Source organism: Eumetopias jubatus, unplaced genomic scaffold (assembly GCF_037043125.1).
Source record: "Eumetopias jubatus isolate StellerSeaLion01/CBP00866 unplaced genomic scaffold, mEumJub1_p1.0 scaffold_4, whole genome shotgun sequence".
NCBI classification, from domain to species: Eukaryota; Metazoa; Chordata; class Mammalia; order Carnivora; family Otariidae; genus Eumetopias; species Eumetopias jubatus.
In genome coordinates this window covers 3,601,102-3,626,419 of record NW_028274810.1, presented here as the reverse complement: position 1 = coordinate 3,626,419, position 25,318 = coordinate 3,601,102, and the positions used below count along the sequence as shown (strand labels likewise).

Genomic DNA, 25,318 nt, shown 5'->3' with positions numbered 1-25,318 from the left:
GTTCCTGATACAAAGCTCCTAGATCTCTTGGAATTTCCCGGGTAATGGGAAGTGTCTTTTGTTCTAAAGAGTTGGCTTTTGGTGGGCTCCTAGAAAGCTTCAGGATGGAGGTTGGTCACCAGAAAGGCCAAACTATAATTAGAAGCTTTGAGCTTTTAGCCCCACCCCCCATCCTCCAGGAAGGAGAAGGGCTGGAGATTGAGCCAATAATCCATCATGTCTACTTGATAAAGGCCCCATAAAAATCCCTAAACTATGGGGTTCAGAAAGCTTCTGGGTTGGTGCACACATACACATTTCAGCAGGGTAGACACCACAACTCCACAGGGACAGAAGCTCCTGCACTCGGGACCCTTCTGGACCTTGCCCTGTGTACAACTTCACCTGGCTGATCATCTGTATCCCTTCCTAGACCCTTTATAATAAACTGGTAAACATGTTTCCCAGAGTTCTATGAGTCATTGTAAAAAATGATCAAATCTGAAGAGGGGTGAGAACCCCTGATTTGTAGCCAAGACTGACAGAAGTGTGGGTAACCTGGAGACCCACTACTGTGAGTAGTGTCTGAAGTGGGGGGAAGTCTGTGCCAAATCCAGGTAGGTTAACGTCAGAATTGCTTGGTGTGGAGAACCTGCACATTTGGTGGCTAGAAGGATTGGGAGTAGTAGAGGAAACAAAAGTTTTCTTTTACCCTCTTACTGCTTCTGAATTAGTGTAGGTTAGTAGAAATATCCAACAACTTATACTGTGAAGCTTCTAAACTGATTTGTGGACCATGGTTGTTGCAACCTCACGTAGACCTTCATTCTATATTGTGCTGTTCCTCATTCAGAGGGCAAAAGGTTTCAAATTCAATAATTTTTTTTTATTAAATCTAGGTCTTCAAGCTCTGCCATCCTTTTCAACTACTTGTCCCTCATCAATCCGTTCATCTCATAAGTATTTACTGAGTGCCCACTATGTTCCAGATGCAGTTCTAGATGATGGGGATAGAAAAATAAAAAGTACCTGCTTCTATAGGACTTACTCTGGGAAGGTAAGAAGAGAATCAGACAATGGGTCAGAATACAGCCTAAATTATTGTAACAAATCTTTAAAAACCCAGTGGCTTAAAGAAGATACAACTCTGTTTATCTCTCATGTCATAGTCCCAGGGCTAGGAGAGCACTTCAGCTATCCTTATCACAAGATTTGTTTCTGGGTCCGAGGTGGTTGCCACAGTTCCTGCCACCATTTCTACAACTGAGCCAGAGGAAAGGGGGAAAAAAAAGGCAAGGGAAGCACATACCTTTTCCTTTTTAGGGCACAAACTTGAAATAATATATATCACTTCCAGTCACATCTCATTGGCCCAGAACTTTGTCTTATGGACAGACCTAGATACAAGAGAAGCTGGTAAATTAGCCTCTAATTGAGAAGCCTTGCACCCAGAAAGCATGGAGTTACAGTAAGCAGGTAAGAATAGTTTTTTTTGGTAGGTTCTGATTCAGTAATAAATAAACACATCAGTATCAGGTGGTCCATGGAGGAAAATTAAGAAAAGTAGGGGAATAAAAAGTATCATGAAGTTGGGGGAAGTAGAAGTGGGCTTGTTATCTTATATAAGCTGCTCAAGGAAGTCCTCAATGACAAGATGGTAAGGTATCCTTTGAGCAGAAACCTAAAAGACATGAAGAAGCCAGTCACGTAAGTATCTGGGGAAGAGCCTTTCCAGAAGAGGAAATGGCAAGTACAAAGGCCCTGAGATACCAGGGCCTTGGCATCTTCTGGAAGGACAGGGAGACAAGTGTGAGGAAGTGGAGCAAACAAAAGGGAGAGCGGGAAGACAGGAGGTGTATGCCCGCCATCATAAGGATGTGGCCTTCACTCTGAAGCCATGGTTGGCGCAGGTGGTGGTGGTGGGGGGGGGGGTGTTCCAATGGGGAGAAGAGTGTGGGAGTAACAGGATCTGACTCATGTTTCAAGAAGTTTACTCCGGCTATTTTGTGGAAAACGGAGCGTGAGGGTAGATGGCAGAAGCAAGGAGACCAGTCCAAAGGCCATTGCAAATATCCTGAGGATGTGGCGGTGGCTTAGGGCAGGGGGCAGCCATGGAGGTGTCAAGGTGTGGTTGGAGACTTGACATATTTTGAGTCAACAATATTTTCTGATAAATCATAGGTGACTAAGAAAAGGCTTATTATTCACTCACCCTATCATAGTCACCTCCCCAGAGAAAATTAATCTCACAGGGAACAATAAAATCAAATTTCTCTCAAGCTAGGACTATGGTGAACAAAGTTTCAACAGGTTTGAGATGCTGTGAGCCAAGAACAATGTGACTTGAATTGTTGTGTAAGGCAGGAGGGGCAGCCAGAGCTTTTCAATGTAATGACATAAAATTGTCTGTGAAAATAAAATATTTAAGGGGATGCCTGGGTGGCTCAGTTGGTTAAGTGTCTGCCTTTGGCTCAGGTCATGATCCCAGGGTCCTGGGATCGAGTCCCGCATCAGGGAGCCTGCTTCTCCCCCTGCTTGTGCTCTCTCTCTGGCAAATAAATAAATAATTTTAATTAAAAAATACAATTTTTAAAAGAGATATATTAAAGTCAAAGGAAAATGTTACAACCTGCATGAAGGGTGTATTAATGACCTCTAGTCACAGAATATAGAGTGATGGAGAATTTCATCTACCAAAATCAGAAAAATTGAAGAGGTTACAGAAAATTGGATAAAATGAAAACTTAAAAAAAATTACCAGAGGATACTTGATATATTGGTTACAAACAATATTCCAGAGGAACCTCATGGACTTGGGAAGGAGGACACCTACGTATCCCTATCACCCATATAGGACTTGGCACATGTAAGTTCTCCTCATGGAATATTCCTGAACCCTCCAGCCAGATGCAACCTATCATTCTCCTTAACTCATAACATTTCCTTCTTAGCCCCTCTTTTGGGAATAACACGTTTTGCCTTGAATTGTAATTATTTTTATACTGGTGTAATCCCTTCTATTAGATGTATTTACATCTTTTTATCCATCTGTTTTACTAATATTATATGTTTGATATATTTGATTATACATGAAAAGAAAACACACCCTGCTTTTATATTTCAAAAGCTTGTTCATGTAGGCAGTATGGGATCTAGAATTTTTTTATCAAGTTTTCTATTTTTGCCAAATCATATGATGGCTCAGCTATAAGTTATAAAATGTAGGAAAAAAATCACTATCTGGTAATTCTCCAAAACAGTCTTGTTCCTTCCTCAAGATTGACATTCTTTCATAACTCCTACTTTATGCCCCTCAAAGAGATCGTATAACATTTCCCAACTGTTGTCCTGTGCTTGAATTATAGTCGTCCGAATTTAAGTTTTTTTTTTAAGATTTTTATTTATTTGACAGAGAGAGACAGCGAGAGAGGAAACACAAGCAGGGGGAGTGGGAGAGGGAGAAGCAGGCTTCCCGCTGAGCAGAGAGCCCGATGTGGGGCTCGATCCCAGAACCCTGGGATCATGACCTGAGCTGAAGGCAGACGCTTAACGACTGAGGCACCCAAGCGCCCCTGAATTTAAGTGTTTTGACTCTTAGATCACTTTTAGGAAATGCACCCAGTTTTTTTTTTTAAAGATTTTATTTATTTATTTGAGAGAGAGAGAGAATGAGAGATAGAAAGCACGAGAGGGAAGAGGGTCAGAGGGAGAAGCAGACTCCCTGCTGAGCAGGAAGCCCGATGTGGGACTCGATCCCGGGACTCCAGGATCATGACCTGAGCCGAAGGCAGTCGCTTAACCAACTGAGCCACCCAGGTGCCCGGAAATGCACCCAGTTTTAAAATGAGGCATTTGTCTAAAAATTAGGACAAGATTAAACTGTCATGTTTGTAAGTGTATATAGATACCACAATCCATTCCCTAGTCCTTGAAATAATGACTAACCAATCTTAATGACATTTGACCTGACCCAGACCAAGCCCATTTACAATGCTCACTGGATCTGATATATAAAGCTCCTTATCTTCATACCACAAACATTTTTCATCTTCTGGAATGCATCTCCCTCCTCACCCTTGCTTGCAACACTGGAAAAGCAGCATCCAAACTAGGCTGAAAAAGTTCCAGTAGAATCCCATCATTTTGGAAACTAGGATGAAAGGAAGCAGTCAAGTGCAGTACTCTTATCTGCCCCTCTTAGGAGTTTTTAATCTCCAACAGTTGTTTTTAAGTGGGTCAATAATTATTATAAATGAGTGTTTCAGATTAAAGGAGCAGGAAAATTTAGGGAAAAGTGGAGGAAAAAAAGCTTATTGTAGTACATGAACTTACCACCTTCAGACCAATTTTCTAGCATTCTCTGGTCTGGGCAATCAGTCAACAAACTTTCACCAAGATGCTATTTTTTTTTTTTTTAAGATTTTATTTGTTTGAGCGAGAGCACGAGAGGGGAGAGGGGCAGAGGAAGAGGGAGGAGAGTGAGAGAATCTCAAGCAGACTCAGCAGCTGACCATGGAGCCCAACTCAGGGCTCGATCTCACGACCCTGCGATCATGACCTGAGCTGCAGCCAAGAGTCAGTTGCTTAACCAACCAGGTGCCCCTGAGATGCTATTTTATAATGGACTCTAGAACAACCTTTGTGGAAGTTTCTAATAAGTATTTTTTTTTTAAGTAAACCCTGTCTTCCATTAGAAGACAAACAAGAACATGTAAAAACAATGAAAAAGAAATTAGGGAAAAAGACTACCCAGTTCACAAAGCTACAGTTAATTGCAGATTCACTGTGCAAGGAACAAAGAAAGCCTTACGAGTTAAAAGGAGAAAGACTACTGTGACCTAGAATGGGATGGGAAGGCTTCAAGGAGCGAGATTTGAGCAACAGTTTAGAGAACGGGCAGGTTGACAGGCTTTGAGTAGTTGCAAGAGCAACAGAAAGTACTATGCTTTAGAAGGCCACCTATCAAAAGCACAAAGGACTAGAAACTTAAGAGGCATTATACGACAGTGGGTACTGCATTTTGGCTCTGCTACAGATCTGAGGAAAACAAGCAATTGAAGGGAAGTTTTGGTGAGATGGCAGAAGGCCTTTAGTTTCAGGATAAGGTGTTGGGGCTTAATCCTTCAGTCATGAGTAATTAATGCTAGCTTTCGATTAGGTGAGCCAGTTGACAATGCTTTAACAGCCTCCAAAGACCATGAGAAATAAGGGTCACTCGCTAGTCCTCAGGGAGAAGAGAGCCTTCAGGATCTTAGGGGAGGAGACCAGATGATGTCTCTGATGGTCTGATAACTTGATGGAGAAGATAGACACCCTGGCCTTTTCACTTACTAACTTTTCCAACTATAAAATGTGCTGCATAATGATTTTTCTTTCACTGGGAAAATAAAATTCTCAGTGAGTCATTCCTCTCGCCAGGGAAAATGACTCAGAAAAATCTTCATTTTCCAGTGAAAGAAATCATACACAGCCCATTTTATTAACTTTAATTGGGTGTAAATTTGAACTCTTACATTATAAATAAAATTCATTTTAAGCACAAACTTGTCAAGCAAATTCCTTAACATTTATCAAGAATGGCTTAATTTCAAAGCTTGATAAATGAACTGGAAACTAAGATTTTTTCTTTTACCTTAAGGATACCTTTGGTTTGGTAAAACATTCACCAGCCTCTGTCGGGATTTGTCTTGAGTTATGCAAGTTTGAACTAAGGGGTCTTTAGAAATTCATCTCGTATGTTAGCTGTGGCCATTGGCACATCATACGCCCCCAACTTTTTTTTAAATACACCTGAGAACACTAAAAACCACCTGACTTTATCAGGAAGCTCCAGGAGAGGCACCTGGGAATGTGTTTAGCAAGCACCAAGGTGGTTCTTATATAACCAGGAAACTTAGAGAAGATAAGTTCCTTGCCCTGGAGAAGATAATTTTCCTGTGGCATAGTAAGTAATCACACTATATCTGCGTTCTCAGCTTTTCACCAAAAGCAAAATAACATTGACTAGGTGGTGGGGTGGAGGGAAGTTTTGGACCCAAATGAGAATTAAATCCAAATCCTCACGGAAGGGAAGTCTGGCGGCTGGGTCAGGCAGCTGCCCCTGCAAGGACTGAGGTTACAGAGATGGAACTCTTGGCCGTGGGGGTTGTCTTATGCATTTTGGTATGTTTATCAGCATCCGTGGCCCTTATCCACTAAATGCCAGTTAGCACCCCTCTCCAAGAGAAAAACTTTGTCTCCAGATATTACTAAACGTCCTAAGGGGTAGGAGGCAAAAATTTTTACCTGGTTAAAGGACTGGGCTAGGGAGGAAGTTAAGCAAGGACAGATTGAGACACGTAGGCCGAAAAGACTAAACCATATGGCTTTAATTGCGCACCGTTCGTGACAGACACCCAGAAACGTTTACGAATAGAACATTAAAACGCGGTGGGGAGTGCGGAACGGAGGGATTGTTCGTTTGGTACACTAAGGGAAACATTCCGGCTCGCTCATTTAAGAAAAACCTTGCGTTGACATTTAAGGGCAGAGAAGTAGAACAGCAACCCCCGCCAAAAACAAAAACTTTAAACTGTGTCTAAGCTTCCATCTCAGACTCAGAACTAGGTAGACACCATTTTAAGGAATAATTTTGTTACCAAGAGTCATGCCACTAGGTGACACCACCGCACTATAGGAGGTTCCAGATTTTAACAGCCAGAGCAATCTTTATCACGGTCTTAACTTGGCCCCAAACCCAAATGTTTCGGAGAGCACAGGCCCACCCCACCTAACCAAAAGCCACATCTTCTAGCAAGTGCTTACAGCCGCTTAGTGTGACAAATAAAATGGCTCTGAAAAGAGCCGTTGGGGTAAAGTAGCTGTCCTATTACGTCCTTTGCGCGCCCTTACTTCGAGCTGGTGTACTTGGTGACCGCCTTGGTGCCCTCGGACACGGCGTGCTTGGCCAGCTCGCCGGGCAGCAGCAGGCGCACGGCCGTCTGGATCTCCCGGGACGTGATGGTCGAACGCTTGTTGTAATGCGCCAGGCGGGAGGCCTCACCAGCGATGCGCTCGAAGATGTCGTTGACGAAGGAATTCATGATGCCCATAGCCTTAGAGGAGATGCCAGTGTCCGGATGAACCTGCTTCAACACTTTATACACATAAACGGAGTAGCTCTCCTTACGGCTGCGCTTGCGCTTCTTACCGTCCTTCTTCTGTACTTTCGTAACAGCCTTCTTGGAACCCTTCTTGGGAGCAGGAGCCGACTTTGCTGGATCAGGCATTTTTGCAAGAAGAAACGCCACGCTCCAGAAACGATCCGGACTACTTCCAAAAGGCTTGCTTACGCGCTACTTATAGAGCCTGTATGCAAATGAAGGCTCGCAAGGGACTGCATTTTCATTGGTTAATTTCCAACAATGTCGTCATAAGGGGGTGGAGCCCACATAAATAATAGCTTCGGCTCGCACTTCCTTAGTGGCTAGCAGAGTAAAAGTCTTCTTAGCCAATCAAAGTGTTCCGTTTCAGGCTAACCAATACTGTAAAAGTATAGTTTCACCTGTTTGGGACGTTTGGGCATGGTTTTCATTTTCTCAATTGTAGACTTGCGTATCGAAGAGATCTGAAGGAACAGCTAAAGACAATTCTCTTATTTTTGCCCCATTTCCCTACTCTTTGTGGAAGTTTTGCTTCTGGTTTTAAACCCGATACATCTCAAAAAAAAAATCAGGTATTTCCCTCAAATTCCTGTTTGCGCCACCTATGTTATGCAACGAGGGAGGTATTAGGTCATTGTCATACAACTCTGAAGACAATAGCCAGGAAGAGGCTTCAGTACTTAAAACAGGGCCTTAACATCCGGCTTAGTTCTAACTGTAAAATCTGGTTGATAAACCCAGATTCCCATCCCAGCCGTTATCACAAACCCACATGACGGCCTTTTTACTTAATTTCTGTATCTGGGTTCGTGCCAATGTTTTGTACTAGCAGCTTGTAACGTTGTGAACACCTGGTAGAGCAGGGTCCTCCCTCTTGCAAAGTTTTTCTCAGGCTAGGTTGACGCTCCAGACTTTAGTAACTCAGCATGTGAAAAGCAAGTTTGGCAAAAACGACCTGTAAAACCGTCTCAGCTGTTCCCTCTGGCGCGCCAGCCGACTTAAGGGCAGACTGATTCCATTATCTCGTCACGCAACACGTGCGAGTTACCCCGATCCATCTGATGCACAGGTGCACGATCGTAGACCTGCGCCCGGCGGAAAACGGTACAGCTGCTCTCCGTGAAAACGTGGGGGGCTCTGAAAAGAGCCTTTAGATGGTTCAAAGACACTCAGCCTTAAGCCCGCTCTCCGCGAATGCGGCGAGCCAGCTGGATGTCCTTGGGCATGATGGTGACGCGCTTGGCGTGGATGGCGCACAGGTTCGTGTCCTCGAACAGCCCCACCAGGTAGGCCTCGCTCGCCTCCTGCAGCGCCATCACAGCCGAGCTCTGGAAGCGCAGGTCCGTTTTGAAGTCCTGCGCGATCTCGCGCACCAGCCGCTGGAACGGCAGCTTGCGGATCAGCAGCTCGGTGGACTTCTGGTAGCGCCGGATCTCGCGCAGGGCCACGGTGCCCGGCCGGTAGCGGTGCGGCTTCTTCACGCCGCCCGTGGCCGGCGCGCTCTTGCGGGCCGCCTTGGTGGCCAGCTGCTTGCGCGGGGCCTTGCCCCCGGTCGACTTGCGGGCTGTCTGCTTCGTGCGAGCCATGATGTCTTGCTGGTCTCACTCAAGGAGCGCTAGGCAGTCTTATTTATAGACATAGCCTTGTCTTGATTGGGCCAGGAGGGGTAGGAACCTCCAGAATGTTATCTCATTGGCTAGAATTCAATCCTATTTACTCGGGTAGATTGTTATGAGAATCTCTCCCCCTTATTTACCTTTCCCTACTTTTCTGTAATCTTACCGATCACGGACGTTTTTCTTTTCTTTTTTTTAAATGGGTGTCATTTTTGTTAGAGCAATTTTTAAAGTGTTTTCGCAAGCTTGGGATTTATATTTTAACAGGTCCCTTCGAAATAAAAGCATGCCTTCCCATGAACTAGGTTTCAGTTAAGAGTTACTATGACTCCAATCCCATAGCTAACATTTATTTAGCGCCTGACACTGTGCTAAGCGCGTTAGTTGCATTACAGTAGTAGTTGAAGGAACCAAAAAGTGAATTTACCTTTACCCAAAGCACCAACCTACAGGGTACAGCCTTCCGCCTTTCCTTAGCTTTTCCACCTTGGTCATCAATGGCCAATTAGGTCCTGTGGACGAAACGCTTCTAAGTCAAGGACCATAACACGGGAAACGTTAATTTCTTCTTTACAATGGTGAATAGTTTCTAAATAGTCGACTTGCTTATCAGTCACATTAAAAGCTATAATAAAGTTTCAAAGCAAATAAGTTATTCGTTGATTACTGATTGCTAACATATTTTCTTCAATAAAGTAGTTTCATCTAAAAGTTTCATTTTTTCTATTCTCTATAGGGAAATTGAACATACTCTGCTTTTTAGTTATTTCATATGCTTTGAAGTATTGCTCAGAAAATTGCATGTCATAAAACAAGTCATGTAAGGTAATAATGCTTAAAAGTATGAATAGTTATAAAACTTTTAATCATATGCTCATTCTATTGAAAAAGCATTGCATCCAAACCTCATAAAAACTCAAACCTGTGAACACAATCAGGCCCAACAAGCTTAAAACTCACTTTATGGTGTCAATATGAATGATTATCTTCCTGCTGAAGGCAAAATAAAAGTTATTTTGAGGGGATTTCCTGAACGCTAAACAACCTAGAAACTTATCTTTATATCTTCAAGAGTCCCCATTGGCAGCACAATCTCCTGCTCTAGGGAGACTTAAGATGTCCTTGCAAAGGTATAACTGATGTGAACACCTGTCACCTGTTCCTGTGGTTGGTCAGGTAATCCTAACATGTAGAGAGCACGACTCAGTATTTAAAAATTCTACATACACTCTCTCATTTAATCCCAACTCTGTGAAATAGATGTTACTTTCTTCATTTCACAGATAAAGAAACAGAGTCTCAGAGAAATTATGGCTTGTCCTAGACAAGTAACAAGGCCTGCATAATATCCTAAAGCAAAGGAATGAAATTATAATGGATTTCTAGTTTCATCAGGCTTGATGAAACATTTTAAAGCACTGAGGAATTTTCTTATCATGCAATCAAAGGAAAAGCTAAGGAAAGGCGGAAGGTCTGGTAGGCAGGGAGGAACCTAGCAAGGCCTGTTTGATCAAAGTCCTCTGTGTCCCATTGTTTCTGAGTGGCCCAGCACACGTGTTTACCAAACATGTACTCTTTTTCAGCTTCCTGTGAATTGCATTCCTTCCCTTTGAAGTCCCAGGGCCTACTCCCTGCTCCTTGGCTCAGGACTACTATGTACCTCATTCTGCCTGACTGTCTTTGGAATTTCCATGTCTGTGTGGATTCCTTGTACATACAGAATTAAATTTTATTTTCTCCTGTTAATCTGTCTCATGTCAATTTGATTCTTAGTCTAGGTAGAAGGACTTTGAAGGGGACGGGAAATTCTTGCTCCCTGACACTTAGAAGTCACCTTTAAAAACAGAACTCAGATCCATAATCATTTGATTTCACCTAGTCTCCACATTGGACAATAGAGTGCTTCTGTGAAGGTTCTCAATACACTCCTCTATCAGAAGTAAATTGATAATGCAGAAGAACCTCTGCTTTGCTGCTGCTGTGGGGAAAAGGGAGTATTTTTCTCCTACTAATATCTCTGAGTTTTCTTCACTAGAAATAATAAGATCTGCAGTTTCCAGATTGAGCCCTGAAGTTTCATTATTTAGTGCTGGGGGGTCGGGGGGGGGGGAAGAGCACATGAACGCAGCTTAACATTTGCCACAGGAAATAAGCAGCTAAAAGAAAAATATAATGTTTTGTATGCGCATGTGTTTGTTTTTAATGTAAAAGTAATGGACTAAATTATATGTTCCGGGAAGACAGTTTCTGTTCAGTCTCTGACTGCAGGCACCCCCGAGGCTTCAAATACCCTCAAGATGAGACTGGATCTCTGGTTTGTGGGTTGGGCAGGCCATGTACCTGATTGCCTTTCATCTTCTTCTTCTTTTTTTTTAATGCTTAAGTTTTAATTCCAGTGCAGTTTAACCTACAGTGTTATATTCGTTTCAGGTGTACAGTATAGCGGTTCACCACTTGCATACACTGCTCGGTGCCCATCAAGGTGAGTGCCCTCTTAATCCCCTTTACCTCCTTCACCCAGCCCCACCCCCTTCTGGTCACCTTCAGTTTCTTCTTTTAAGAGTCTGTGTTAGGTTTATCTCGCTCTCTTTTCTTTCTTCGTTCTTTTGTTTTCTTAAACTCCACATATGAATGAAATGATTGCCTTTCATCTTAAGTGACCAATAGCACTGGACCAAATTCAGAAGCAGGGGGCTTTTGAGCTTCTTTAACTTCATTCTGAGATAAAGTCATTCCCTCAACGACTTGCTCATTGGATAAAAACTTCCCCCTTTTACCTTAACACTATTCCTTGTCCCGTACAATGAAGGGTGGCATAGGGGAGGAAAAAGTTTTCCTCAGTCCTCTTAGGGTCCCTGGCTGGGTGTGAAAATTAAACCAACAAAGACAGAACAACAGCGGAAGAGCACACAAATTTACTGAATATAAGTTTTATGTGATGCAGAAACTTCATAAGGAAATGAAGATCCAAAGAAACAGTTTGACCTGAGTATTTTTATGGTAGGTGTGATGAAGTGTGGGCACTCCTGTCTCCTGTAAAATGCAGTAGGTTAAGGAGTATGCGGTTAAGTCTTATAAGCCAGGGCCTGTTTGTTAGGATTCTTCTGTAGGTCCCTTTGTCTTTAGAGATAAAGATACTCCTTTCCTCCTCATCTATCCCTCTAGTCATATAGAGAAGGCACAAGAAGTTTTATGACCTGTTTCAAGGGGGAAGGCTTTGGGGGGAAGGTTAGAGTAAACTTCCTGCTTATGTCCCTTTCTCAAGATTAAAATATTTAATATGCCAAGGTGCCATATTTTGGGGTAGCATGTCCCAAATCCTATCAGTGGTAGAATATGCCATCCCTAAATTATGCCATTTGGCACAGGGATTATTTTGAGCTAAAGGCACTTGAAAAACAGCAGGAGGAAGAAGTGTGCTCTGACCTCTGTTTCCTAAAAACAGGAGACAGAACCCCCATATGGAAGATGTTTTCCCTATACCAGGAGGAAAATAACATTCTTTTCGCTGAGGATGGGGAGTGGAAGCCAAGAGAAATTTGCACAAAGAAACCTTTGTTAAACTAACCCTTACCTTCCTAGTTATTTTTCCACCATTAACTGTCCTAGCCAAAGCCCTTCTGTCTTGTGACATTTTCATGATTTACTACTCTATCCAATTCAGTCTATAAGCAGTCAACTCTAACTGCTTCTGTGGGTCTTCATTTCCTTATGAGGGCTCCAATGGCAAATAAAACTCAGAGTAAATAAGCTTCTATGCTTTTCTCCTGTTAATCTGTCTTGTGTTAATTATCAGGCCCAGCCAAAAACTCAAAATGGGTAGTGGTGAAATTTTGCCTCCTCTACAGCAGATTTCAGTTTGCAGGGGTTCAGAAAATACCACCCCCAAATATGCCACTTTGGTATATTATTTTGAGCTGAAGTTACTTGAGAAACAACAAATATAGGAGGTGCTCTCTGACCTCCCCCTTTCCACCTAAAAGCAGCTCAGAAAATTTTCCATGAGAAAGGTAAATCACTTGGTTTTTGTTGTTGTTCTCGTTGTTTTAAGCTCAGGCCACAGATGTGACATGTATGACACTTACTATCTCTTGTTTATGGGGGAAATTAGAACAGAATGCTCACAATTCAACTAATATACAGCCTGTCTGGGGAAAAAGAGAAAGAAAGAGAAAAAGAAAAGAAAGAAAAAGAAAGAAAGAAAGAAAGAAAGAGAAAGAGCCTATTTTTTAAAGATACCTTCTTTCTCAACATTCCTTTCATTTAATTTTTGTAATCATCTATTGTGAATCCCAGGGTGTTGGTTTAGGCAAGTGATGCATGGTGGCACCATTCAATGAGCAAAGAACAAGGTTTATGGCTGCGGAAGAAGGAAGAGAATGAATTCCTTCAGCCCCCATTAGAGTCACACCTTGGAGCTTTGAAGTTTAAGCATTTTGAGATATTTGAGTCTAAAACGACTAAAGAACAACCCAGGAGGATCTCTACGTCTGGAGCCTAGAAGTCTGGGTAAAGATATAATATTGGGACTCATTAGCATATAGAAGATAGAGCCAGGAGAGGAAAAAGCCATGAAAGATTTAAGACAGTATACCTCCCTCAGAAAAAAGAGATAATTCTTTCTGATGCAAAAACCACATCCTCTGATAGATTCTCCTTACAGAAGGCCCTGGTAAAGTAACAGACATGCTATCACTAAAGGACCCCAACCAACTTCATAGGGCAGTTTCTGGTAATGTTTTTCAAAATGGAGATTTCCCCCTTGCGAAACGCAATTCAGCAGTTTGCTGGCTCCACGTGGGGCGTCCATGGGGGACACAGTTTGGTCACTGATTTCTGGCTGAAAGCAGGGGTCGATTTTAGAGGATCTGTAGAAACAGATACAGAACACCTTTGTTCTCTTTCTGTATATGTTGCTTCTTTCGGCAGAGAGCTTTGGAGGACGGTGCATTGGATCCACTGACCTCCACGAGAAGGCTTGCAGATAGAGAAAACCAGTTTTCCTAAGACCTGATTTCTCCAGGGTGAGGTGAAATCCCAAGCCCCCCATTAACAGAACAGACTAGACTCAGAAATTACGGCGGCCGTCTCCCTCCGCCCACTCCGCACACACCCCAGGTGCGGCTGCTCTGCTCGTGGCCTTCTAGGTCGGCCGAGCGTCGGACCGGCTTTGTTGCAGTTTTCTGTAACCGTGCTTCGGAAGCCGGTGCTCCTCTAGTCGGGGTTAGAGCCGGCGCTGGCGCCGTCTTCTCCTCCCCGTCTCTCGACTCCCTTTGCTCTTCCTTTCGTCTTCTCCCACCAGAAGGACCTTTCTCAGCCTACATGTTATGCCCTGGAGGAGTCCACAAACGGAGAGAGACAAAGGCGAAAACGGTTGCGGCCCCCGGAAGCCTGGCCTTGGGATCTGTGCTCTCCCGGGGACGATGGCCAATAGGTTTTTTTTTCAAGAGCCCGTTAGGGGGAGCCGTGGGGAGCGAGGAAGCAGGGCTAGGGACCCGGCACAGAAGAAATGACGCAATGCCGAGCGGGCGGGGACAATTTAGGGCGGGCGTCCCGCCGCGCGCTTTCTGTTCTCAATCTGGTCCGGCACTCTTGTATATTAAAGGGAAAGCCGCCCTACCCGCTCTGGAGGTCGTGTATTCGGGCTGCAGTCGCTATGTCAGGAAGAGGTAAGGGTGGCAAGGGCTTGGGTAAGGGTGGTGCTAAACGCCACCGCAAAGTCTTGAGGGATAACATCCAAGGCATTACTAAGCCGGCCATCCGACGCCTCGCTCGGCGTGGAGGAGTCAAGCGGATCTCCGGCCTCATTTACGAGGAGACTCGCGGTGTGCTCAAGGTGTTCTTAGAGAACGTCATTCGGGACGCGGTCACCTACACCGAGCACGCCAAGCGCAAGACGGTTACCGCTATGGACGTGGTGTATGCCCTCAAGCGACAGGGACGCACCCTGTATGGCTTCGGAGGCTAAGCTGCCGCTTCAGCTCTACGTGTATCTACGCTAACGGCCCTTTTTAGGGCCAACCATCTTGTCTTCAGAAGAGCTGGACGTTTGGGTAGGGTTTGGGGGCCCTTGCTTTTGGGAGTTGGTGCTAGAGCCGGGTCAGGCTTAGTGGGAGGTAATGGTCCCTGAAGCGCTAACCACCCTGAACCCATAGTCGTTCACTAAACTTCCTTTTATTTCTTGGGCTCCGTTTTGGTTTTTAAGTCCTAAAAGGTTCCGGATCTAAGTATTAACGTTTACTTCTGGGTACGCTGTCATTTGTGACTGCTGGGCTGGGGAAAGTAGAGATCCGCGAAGCAGAAGGGTAAGGTCGCGTCTTCGTCTCTAGTTCCGCTACGTTCGCTTGGGCAAGGGGAAGGCAGCCTACTGGCCTGCAATCCAGAGATGCCCGTTACGCCGTTGGATGGTTTGAAGCTTCAAGTCAACTATTGGGTTTCACTTTCTACCTCTACAGCAAGAGGGTGGGGACTAGGTGGCTCAGGGGCCCTCTTCATATTGGACGGTGTTTTGTAATCTGTTCTTACCCAAACGGTGCGAGAGCACAAGTCCAGTCATCAACCATCCAAAAATCAAGAGAAATCTGGGTTACTAGAACAGATGAGCTCATTAGTGCAGTTTTAAAACAAGCTTGGCATATTATCTGCTGAGTACTTTTTTTAAATGCTGTATCTAAGGGAGAATTTAAAAGATAACTATTTCAGTGAAAACATTGCAAAGATACAGATGCATCTTCTATAAAGGCCAAGCAAACTATATAATTTAACATCGTGGAAGCAAGTCTTCCGGAAACAGTTAATTCAGGTATGTGACTTTTTCTGTTAGGGCCTGTTGTAGACACCTCTAGGAATATACCCATCAATACAGAAAGCACAATTTTTGACAAAGCAACTTGTTCTAGATTAGTGGGGTTAAGAACACGGTAAGCCATTCTCTGCACTACCACTTCAAATTGTCCTGCTTTGGATCGAAATGTGGTAGGTAGGTCCACTTTGCTTATCCTTAAACCTAATTATAGTTTTGTAGCTATTATATTTGCAAGTAGAAATTTTTTTCAGCATTCTAGGCTTATAGTCTTACAGATAAATTTGGCTATGTATGTCATTGAGAGAAGAAATACTATGTCAGCTCCCCAGAGATGAGCTAGCTCTTTATTGGTCTCCACACTTGTTTGCTCTCATTAGCGACAAACACTTGAAAGTGAACCAGGTGTAAAACATTTAGCCAGAATGCCAAAGAATGAGAGATTTGTCCTCTCAGAGCTTATCAGAATGGGGAGGAAAAATACATAAAATACATATTATCCTTACATATGGAGATGCCAGAATGCCAAAGAATGAGAGATTTGCCCTCTCAGGGTTTATCAGAATGGGGAGGTGCCAGAATGCCAAAGAATGAGAGATTTGCCCTCTCAGAGCTTATCAGAATGGGGAGGAAAAATACACAAAATACATATTATCCTTACATAAATGGTGGAATAGCACACGTAGCACCGGTTCAGTAGGATGAGAAGTGTAGACAATAATTACCATGGGAGTCCTAACACTACAAAAGTCACTGGCTGCTGGGAGATGGGAAATCTTGGCTATGGAGGTGGGGCTTGTGGCAAGTATCACTGTGTTTTTGTTTGTTTGTTAATTTTAAAGGCAATGAAGATTGAATATATCTGATCCTCACTGAACTACTCTGGGGGAGGAGATAGCAAAAGTTCAAAGAACTTAATAATGGAAGGGGGTAGGGAACATGTCCTTTGTCTAAACTAGCGGTTCTCAAAGTGTGATTCTCAAAAGTGTAGTCGCTAATCTAGGAACATCAGATCACCTGGGAACTTGTTAGAGACGCAAAATCTTGGATCCGCGCCAGACTTGCTGAATGAGAAATTCTAGGGAGTATGTCCTAGCAATTTGTGTTTTAACAAACCCTCCATGTGATTATGATACCCAGTTTGAGAACCACTGGTCTATGTTAACAGTTTTTCTTTAAATGAAACTAAAGTATTTAAATCTGAATATATATTGCCCTAATTTGTTTACCCAAATGTTAAATTTTGCTTGCTTTGAATGGAAACACACACACACACACACACACACACACACACACACAAAATACTAGATGAATGATCCTAGTAAATTTTCTGTAGTGCAAAATATTACAGAAGGAAAAGGTAAAACAGCTTATTTCCTCAAAGCATTTGAGACAAACATAAAAGATGTATGAATGAAAAGTGTAGTCAGCTTGTTTTCCTAAATAATATTGGTTTGTGTTTTAATAGTATTGAATTTTGTAACCAATGGATGTGTTTCTTTTTTCTTCTCAAGTTTCTTTAAGCTATGGTCCTTTGCCTATTAATTATGCATCTTATTTACAGTGATTTTAATAGTGATCCTTGTTGGGGTGCCTGGGTGGCTCATTTGATTAAGCGTCTGCCTTTGACTCAGGTCGTGATCCCAGGGTCCTGGGATCGGGTCCTGTGTGGGGCTCCCTGCTCCAGCTGGGAGTCTGCTTCTCCCACTGCTCCTCTCTCCCCCAGGCTTGTGCTCGCTCTCAAATAAATAAATAAAATCTTTAAAAAAAATAGTGATCCTTGTTCTCATCTTGTCTCCTTCACTAGATCCTATTATATGGCATAACTGAATCTTCTATTAGCTGTATCCAGCCTCTGAATATTGCCAAATTACAGAATACATTCTGCATCTTTTTTCATTAATAAATGGCTTTTTGTTATTGTTCTTAACCATCTGTAACAGTAAGGAATATATTGCTATTTAATTTCTTTAATTTCCAACAAGATAAGCTATTTCTCATTTCCACCCCTGAGTGACGCAGATGCTCTCTTCGAACCAGCCCTGGCTGCCATCTGTCCCCTCCCTGGGTGATTTCGGGACTTCCACTAGAATATATATCAATGATTATAGAATCCAGTCTGCAGGTCTACTTCCACATGGAAGCAGAGGGATGTGAGTGTTCCGCCGGCTAATTAAACCTCACAATGGACCAGTCTGAAGTCTTACCTTCCCTTTCCAGGCTCCCTACTTGTCAGAATAGCTGCATTATCCTCCCAGAAACCTAGGCTCGCTGCTCCTGAGTCATCTTTCACTACATTCTTTCTTTCTTGGAAACCTTTCTCTCCGTACTTCCTATTCTAGCTATTGATGAACATATTATTTCTCTACTTGAGCCAAAAAACTGAACTATCTTTTGCACAGAATGTTACTAGAATATATAAATATGTATGGCTGTATGGAGAATTACCAGGAAGGTTTATAAAAATTTTAGAATGATTTCTTGGTGTTGGTTTTGTTATATTTGTTGAACATTTCTGAATTGCTTGAATTTCTTAAAATAAGCATGTATAATTTCCCCCCAAACAATCACAAGATGGATAGATAATAGATGATGGATGATGGATGGATAGATGATGGATGATGGATGATAGATGGATAGACGATGGATGATAGATGATAGATGGATAGATGATAGATGATAGATGGATAGATGATAGACGAAAGAAGATAAATGATAGATAGGTAGATAATCTGGGCCATATGAACCATGACAAATCTTAGCTTTGCCAAAGTTCTGTTTTTTCATCTTTAGTGTCACTGAGAATTCCTGTCTTACAGGAACGTTTTCAGGATCAAAGGAGATCTATATGAAAGATTAAAGCCCTGAGGTAACAAAAAGAAACTAAAGTTGGTGTATTTATTGCCTATTTCACCCCATCTAGTTTGTACATGCTCCAAAATGAGTGGGGAGGGAAGTCAGTGTAGCCAAAATTTCGAGAGGACAGTAGACAGTGGGTAAAGATGAGGTATGAACAGGTGGGCAGGGCCATATTTTTCAGGATTAAACCAGAAAAATGTAGCCATCTTAAAGAATCTGATAGATTCCCCAGCTGAGTTGACTGTTATAATGTGTTAAATGTATTATTTAAGAATATTCCATTCTTGGGGCGCCTGGGTGGCTCAGTCAGATAAGCGTCTGACTCTTGATTTTCATTCAGGTCATGATCTTAGGGTTGTGAGATCGGGCCCCACTTTGGGCTCTGCACTGGGCATGGAGCCTGGTTAAGACTCACTCGCCCCCTTCCGCCAACCCTCTCCTTCTCAAAAAAAGAATATTCAATTCTTCTACAGAAAGTAAGAGAAATAAGAGAGAAGAAACTAATCGTAGATAATAATAAGATAAAAGATAATAAGCTTCTGAGATATGTTAACAGAAATTAAGTAGAGTATGTGTGGTAAACATAGATCTAGGAAGGGCCAAGAACCATGCTGAATATTCATGAGGTATATGACGTACCTAGTATTCAAGTCTTAAATCAGCCATCCATTGGTGAGACCTACTGTGGCTCAGTATGTCCTCTGCCTGCCACACACAGGGAAATCCATAGCTATTCTGCAGGTTATTAGTGATCGAGTGAGCATAAATTAGCTTCAGGCACCTTCCACTTGCTGAGCCTCCTCGCTCCTGCTCAGCTGTAATCCTTTCACCTGCAGCACCGGTAGGGAAGACTGGATGCAGCAGATGGAGCCAGACAGATTGTGTAAGTCAAGGTTGGACACTGTGTGGTGCTTCCGCCATCACTGCACCCTCTTCTCAGTGTGTTAACCTCTCCCATCACTTTCCCCTTCCTCCTTGTTGTATGTTAAATGGATTCAATTAACTGTGTGATTTGATATATTTGTCTTCATGTGGCCCATGAGGCTTTGTGTTCAGTGAACTCTGGGATTGCTTGTCTGGTGATAGAGCGGGAAGCCAAGATTACAGCGAAGTAATTTCTTACCACAACAACTATATTATAGAAGAGGTCTGGAAAAAAGGGGTGGGCGGGGGGGTGGTGAGACATAACATGGCATTGTGACCATCCAGATACCCTCCAAGGCAGATGGGATCCTGACTCTAGGGAGCATATCCAGTTTCTGCAATAAGGCAACCTTTAGAGTGAAACAGCATCCCGACCGAATAATGGCAGCCACTGAGGTCACCTGCCTCCATGCTCCTCCCCAACTTTCTGACTGTAGTTTGGCTTCCTGTTTAGGTTTGCCTGCAGGGAGCTAATGAGTGAATCAGTTACACTTCTCATTGGAAATTAAGAGCATGATTTCTAGAACCAGACTATTCAGGTTAGGATCTTAACTTCACCATTTACTAATAGTGAAACCTTGGAGAAATTCCTTAATCTCTGGACCTCGTTTTCTTTATTAGTAGCATTAGGAGGAAAAGAATACCTTCCATGTCAGGGTATTATGTGGATAAACATGTATTAATATTTACGAAGCAGTTAGCACTAGGACTGGCACTCACTAAATGCTACTACCTATTAATGATAATATTATTAGGGTTTATGCATTTGTCCCTTCAGAGTTTGGTCAGTGGGATCTAAGTCCTAGAACCCACCACCCCCAGCCTACCAACAAAATGAAATTTCTGAGCCTACAGAGCCAAGAACCAGGCTGGAATATGGTGAGCCAGGGCCCAGGAGGTCATCCTGATGACCTGAGTGGCCACCAACGTTTCATTTCCTTTTCTACGGCTTTGCAGTGCAATCAGATGGAGTGTAACAATAACCTCTCAAACATTTAACACAAAAACCAAGTAGCAAAGGAAGAGAGGAAGGGAAAAAGATCAATCAAAGAAACAGAAACCCAAAATCAAAACCTGGCTGAGGAAAACTTACTCATAAGCTCAAAGTTTATATTTATTTATTTATTTATTTATTGCTCAAAGTTTAGTTCTGAGCAGGGGCCCTGATAGGCTGGAGAGGACCTGCTGTCTTAACAAAGTTTGCAAGATCAGGAAACACCTAACTTTTTATTCATCCAGATGTCCGAGAGGGACTGTGAGATTCAGAACCAAATAACAAACCAGCCAAATTTAAAAGTTTGCCGATGTCCAGAGTCAGTTGTACCAAAACTTTTGGAAGACAATTTAGCAATAACTATCAAAATTACTGAAAAATGTACTCCAAGTTCTATGTATAAGGATAGTAAGTTGCAGCAGTGTTTTTAGTGGTAAAAATCAGGAAAATACCTAAATATCCACTAAAATGAATCTGAGTAAATAAGAAACATCCATTAAATGAAAAACTGTTGCATCATTTAATAAGAATGAGGCAGATTGAGACAGAAGAAGTTTATACAGAGTTTATATAGAATGAGAGAGAGAGATTAACTGGGACAAAGCCCAAATATATATTTCTTATTGTACCACAGCTAGCCATACCCTAAAGAGCTGAATCTTGGAGAAACTTGAGACCAGGCAGAGGAGATTAGACTCAAAAGAATAAAGCCTAGAGATCTGGGTTGATTCTGGGCAAGTTGAGAGGGATCTTTATGGATGCAAGCTGGATTGAAGGGGGCAGAGAATGAGAAACTGAAACCAGTTAAGAGGCTGTTATAAGCCATAGAGGGCCCTGGGGCTAGCAGGCCTGAAGAATATAGTGGAAAAAGAGATGGTGATGGCAGGAGGCATGGAAACCTCTGGTTTCTCCAAATTTCAGGGGGGGCATTTGGGCGGAATTTTGATACCTCTCTTTGATTTAATTGTTAAAGAAAAGAATGAATAATAGTTCCCATCTATTGAATATCTACTATGTACCATTTCAAATCTTCAGAACAACCCCACAAAGTAAATAATATCCTTATTTTACAAAGCCAGAAACTGATGTTTATGCAGCTTCAGTAGCTTGGCATTCTCTGATACTATTGAGCACTGTGGTGCTCCTGAATCTTACAATATTTGTCTAAGATTTTCACAGCACAAATAATATGAGGATCTTAATACATTTGCCATATTCATTTAATAAAACCATACAATATTGATGATGGAAAGGACCCCATCCTGTCCAATTTTCTCATTATATTTTTCCTCTGGTTTCAGGACAAAACTTGATGCCAGCTTCCATTCCCCACCACATCCCTAAGTGGTGTAGATGTTCCTAAGAGGCCTGTCCTTTGGGCCATCTCTCTCTCTCTCTTTTTTAATTAACATATAATGTATTACTTGTTTCAGGAGTACAGATCTATGATTCATCAGTCTTGCACAATTCACAGCGCTCAACATAGCACATACCCTCCCCAATGTCTATCACCCAGCCACCCCATCCCTCCCACCCCCAACCACTCCAGCAACCCTCAGTTTGGTTCCTGAGTGGGCCATCTCTTTATAAGCTCTCCTCAGGACCTCCCAAGTGTTTCTCTAGCTCCTAAGGGCAGATGAGAGAATCCAGCTGGGTCTCTAGATCTACGTCCAGATCCACATTCCCAGCTGCCTGGAGGACACGGCTACTTGCCCCTGCCCTACTACAGCTCTGGCCCCATGGGGCTTGACACGCACCCCTCAGCGGCGCCCCCTCCCAGGCTGCCTGTTCCTGTGAAGGTGGCACGATCCTCCTAGTCACTCAGGCGGGAAGGTCTCGAGATATCTCTGATTACTTTTTGCCACTACAACCTTCTCTGTCCCTTCCTCCGTCCAGGCTCAGGCAATCTTCTACATGTAAAAATGACAAAACTTTCCCTCCGCTCCGTTGCTGTGGCTGGTTTCCTAGTTCTCATCCTCAGCACCCCTCATCTGCTATGTCCATGTGGCCTCTGGTCTCCTGCCTTGGGCGCTGCTCACCCCTCACTCCTTTTGTACCTTCACCCCAGATTGACCTTCTTTCCACACAGCTCTGATTCTGTGACCCACCTGCTTAAGGCACTACCCTCTATTGGCTTCACTCCCTTTCCTTGTTCTCTTTTATCCTCATTTCCTGAACTTTCCTTCACTCCACATAGAAAACCATTCTACTATGTTTAAAGTATCTTTTTGTTTCTATGCATGATTACAAAATATATTGATGTATTTGAATTTACATAAATAGTATTGTTTTCCATCAAATTCCATTTGTTATCTTATTTCCCTCAGAACTATGTTTTTAAGATATGTCCTTGTTATGTGTCCATTTAATCCACTGTCTCTTCCTGCTGCAGAGTCCTCCATGGAGTGAATCCCCCACACTTTCTCCATCTACTCTCCCAGTGACAAATGCCCACATTGTTTCTAATGTCCCATCATCCTTGTCATGTGCCCTGATAGGCCTGTGTGAGAATTTTTGAATAAATATTCAAAAACAGAATTGTTGGTTCCTAGCATGTGTGGCCCTAATTGGCCCAAGAAGCACCAGACTGCTCTTCAGAATGGCTGCCCTAGTCCACACCCCACCAGTAGGGCACCAACCATCAAAGCCAACCATCCTGGCTAACCCTTGGCATTATTCAGCTTTCCAATATTTCCCAGAGTATCCAGAGTAAAGTGACATCTCCTATTGCTTTAATATGCCTTTCTGTGATATAAATATTTATATTTTTTTGAGAGAGAGAGCGTGCGTGTGCACAAGTTGCGGCGGGGGGGAGGGGCAGAGGGAGGGACAATCTTAAGCAGGCTCCATGCCCAGTGTGAGCCTGACAGAGGGCTCCATCTCATGACCCTGAGGTTATGACCTGAGCCAAAGTCAAGAGTCAGACACTTAACCAACTGAGCCACCCAAGTGCCCCTGATTACTAATATTTCTGAGCATCTCTACACATATGTTAAATATTTTTCTTCCTCTTCTGTAATCCTTTCCCCTACGCTGTTTACAGAATAAAATTTACCCCTCCCCAGGTCGGCATGCTGACCCCCAAGAAGAACCCCAAGAAGCTGGCCTCAAAGTTTCCACCACTGAAAAGTCATTTCCCATTCCTGGCCTTGGCTCACCCTGTGGACCGGCCACTTCTCACAGTTCTCCTTGTGTTTTTCTGGTTCCTCTGCCTGGATTAGACTCCCTACCTCAGCCCAAATTCTCCTACAGGAAGAGCTCCATGATTCCCTCTGTTAGAAGTGACCTTTCCCTCTGAGCTTCTGGAGAACTCATCTGAACCTTCTCTGCCACCTGCCACAGCATGCCTTCCATAATAGTGCATGGCTCCTCACACAGCCTGAAAAACTGATTCCCATAAATGCTGCAAACTCATACACGTGTTTCCAGGCATGAAGAGATGCTGGGATTCCTGCTAAACAAAATAATAACAATTTTTCATTTCAGTGATGATTTTACTTTGTTCTTCATAATTTTCTCTATTGCAGTGGTTTTCAGTTCCAGGTTGTAACCCATTAGCAGGTGGTAAAATTGATTTAGAAAACAGGAACCAGAAACGCCTGGGTGGCATACTCGGTTAAGCGTCTGCCTTCGGCTCAGGTCCTGATCCCAGGGTCCTGGGATCGAGCCCTGCCTCGGGCTCCTTGCTCAGCGGGGAGCCTGCTTCTCCCTCTGCCCGAAGCTCCCCCTGCTTGTGCACACTCTCTCTCTCTGACAAATAAATAAATAAAATCTTAAAAAAGGAAAAAAAAAGCCCTTCCTCCCTCCCAGGGTTATTGTGAAATTGAATGAGAGGTGAGTGAAAGATGAGTGATAAGCCGTCTAGGAACCTGGACCTGGATATTATTACTGCATGAGCCACACAGTCTAGAAGCTGGTCGTGTATTTACAATTATTCATCAATTTTTATGTGTGTCATGATTGTGACTGGACATGGTTGTAACTTGGACTTACATCAATTCATATTAATTGATTACTCTTTGTCACTAATACTTACATTCTCGATGTTAATGATACTATTAATGCTGGTTTATGACCACATGTAAGGCTCTGTTCCAAGCATTTTGTGTGGACCGTATCGTCTCTTTTCATCCTCACAATATTCCTGCTTTGGGTGCAATTATGATCCTGCTTTACACAGGAGGAAATGGAGATCCCAGTCTTATCTGTTTGGAGCCTTTCCCTGGTTAGGGATCAGGAGCCCTGGTCCTACCCACAAAGGGCCTGAGGCTTCAGCCCCAGTTCAAAGCAGCAAGCGCCCTGGACCTCGCCCCTTACCCCTTCTCTCCTCCGCCGTCCTGCATCCTCCCAGCTCTCCCTATGTGCACTTTACGGCCTGCTCCTCATCCCCCACCACATCCCCCAAAAATCTGATCAGCAGGGCTAAATCTGAGGTCTTTGGGGGATATAAAGAGAGACATTCCTCCCCAGATCATCTGCATTCAGCAACAGATTGGGGCTGCTGCTGGGAGTATAGCCCTGTACTAAACTCTTTTCTCAGTTACTATCACCAGGAACAGGTTTTCCAGATACTCTGCTCACGGGCAGTTTCTTGCTCCCATGTTTCAAGACACCCCCCAACGACCTTGAAAGTTCTTTGCAGAGGTCCAGTTCAGACCTGCTCTTGATCTCTAAACGGCAAGGACCCCAAGAGCTGGAGCATCTTGTCCCCAACTTTCTCATGTAAGAGCCAAAGGGCAGGCCCCTCATCAAGCATTTCCTGACCACCTGTGGCAGGCCTGGGTGCTGATGCCACAGGGCTGAACAAGAGAGAAAACAAGATGATCTTCACCTTGAGCAAAGCTGCTGGCCTCCTGCTGAGGGTAAAGGAAGGGGTGTAAGTATAGCAGGAGGGAGAGGCAAGGAGGAGGGCCCAAGGAGATGAGGGTGAAGAAGAGAAAGGGAAGGGGGGGCTACACAGGGCTAGATCTTGAAGAATGAGCAGGGGTTCTTGGGGCTACAA

At 43.4% G+C, this 25,318-nt stretch overlaps 3 protein-coding genes across 3 annotated transcripts; 1 reads left to right on the top strand and 2 right to left on the bottom strand.

Moving 5' to 3' along the window:
• Positions 1–6,327: 6,327 nt before the first annotated feature.
• Positions 6,328–8,233, bottom strand: LOC114197311 (histone H2B type 2-F). The gene has a single exon (XM_088022299.1). It carries the CDS (start codon positions 7,245–7,247, stop codon positions 6,867–6,869), a length of 381 nt encoding a protein of 126 aa, XP_087878425.1. The 5' UTR covers positions 7,248–8,233; the 3' UTR covers positions 6,328–6,866.
• LOC114197313 (histone H3) lies at positions 7,752–8,711 on the bottom strand. Its single transcript, XM_028088301.2, has one exon. The coding sequence runs from the start codon at positions 8,705–8,707 to the stop codon at positions 8,297–8,299; it is 411 nt and encodes a 136-aa protein (XP_027944102.1). The 5' UTR covers positions 8,708–8,711; the 3' UTR covers positions 7,752–8,296.
• A 5,535-nt stretch (positions 8,712–14,246) lies between these two features.
• On the top strand, positions 14,247–17,312 carry LOC114197356 (histone H4). Its single transcript, XM_028088382.2, has one exon. The coding sequence runs from the start codon at positions 14,247–14,249 to the stop codon at positions 14,703–14,705; it is 459 nt and encodes a 152-aa protein (XP_027944183.2). The 3' UTR covers positions 14,706–17,312.
• Positions 17,313–25,318: the final 8,006 nt, after the last annotated feature.

Coding starts and splice junctions, on each gene's coding strand:
- LOC114197311 (XM_088022299.1), bottom strand. CDS start 7,247: ATGCCTGATCCAGCAAAGTCGGCTCCTGCTCCCAAGAAGGGTTCCAAG.
- LOC114197313 (XM_028088301.2), bottom strand. CDS start 8,707: ATGGCTCGCACGAAGCAGACAGCCCGCAAGTCGACCGGGGGCAAGGCC.
- LOC114197356 (XM_028088382.2), top strand. CDS start 14,247: ATGACGCAATGCCGAGCGGGCGGGGACAATTTAGGGCGGGCGTCCCGC.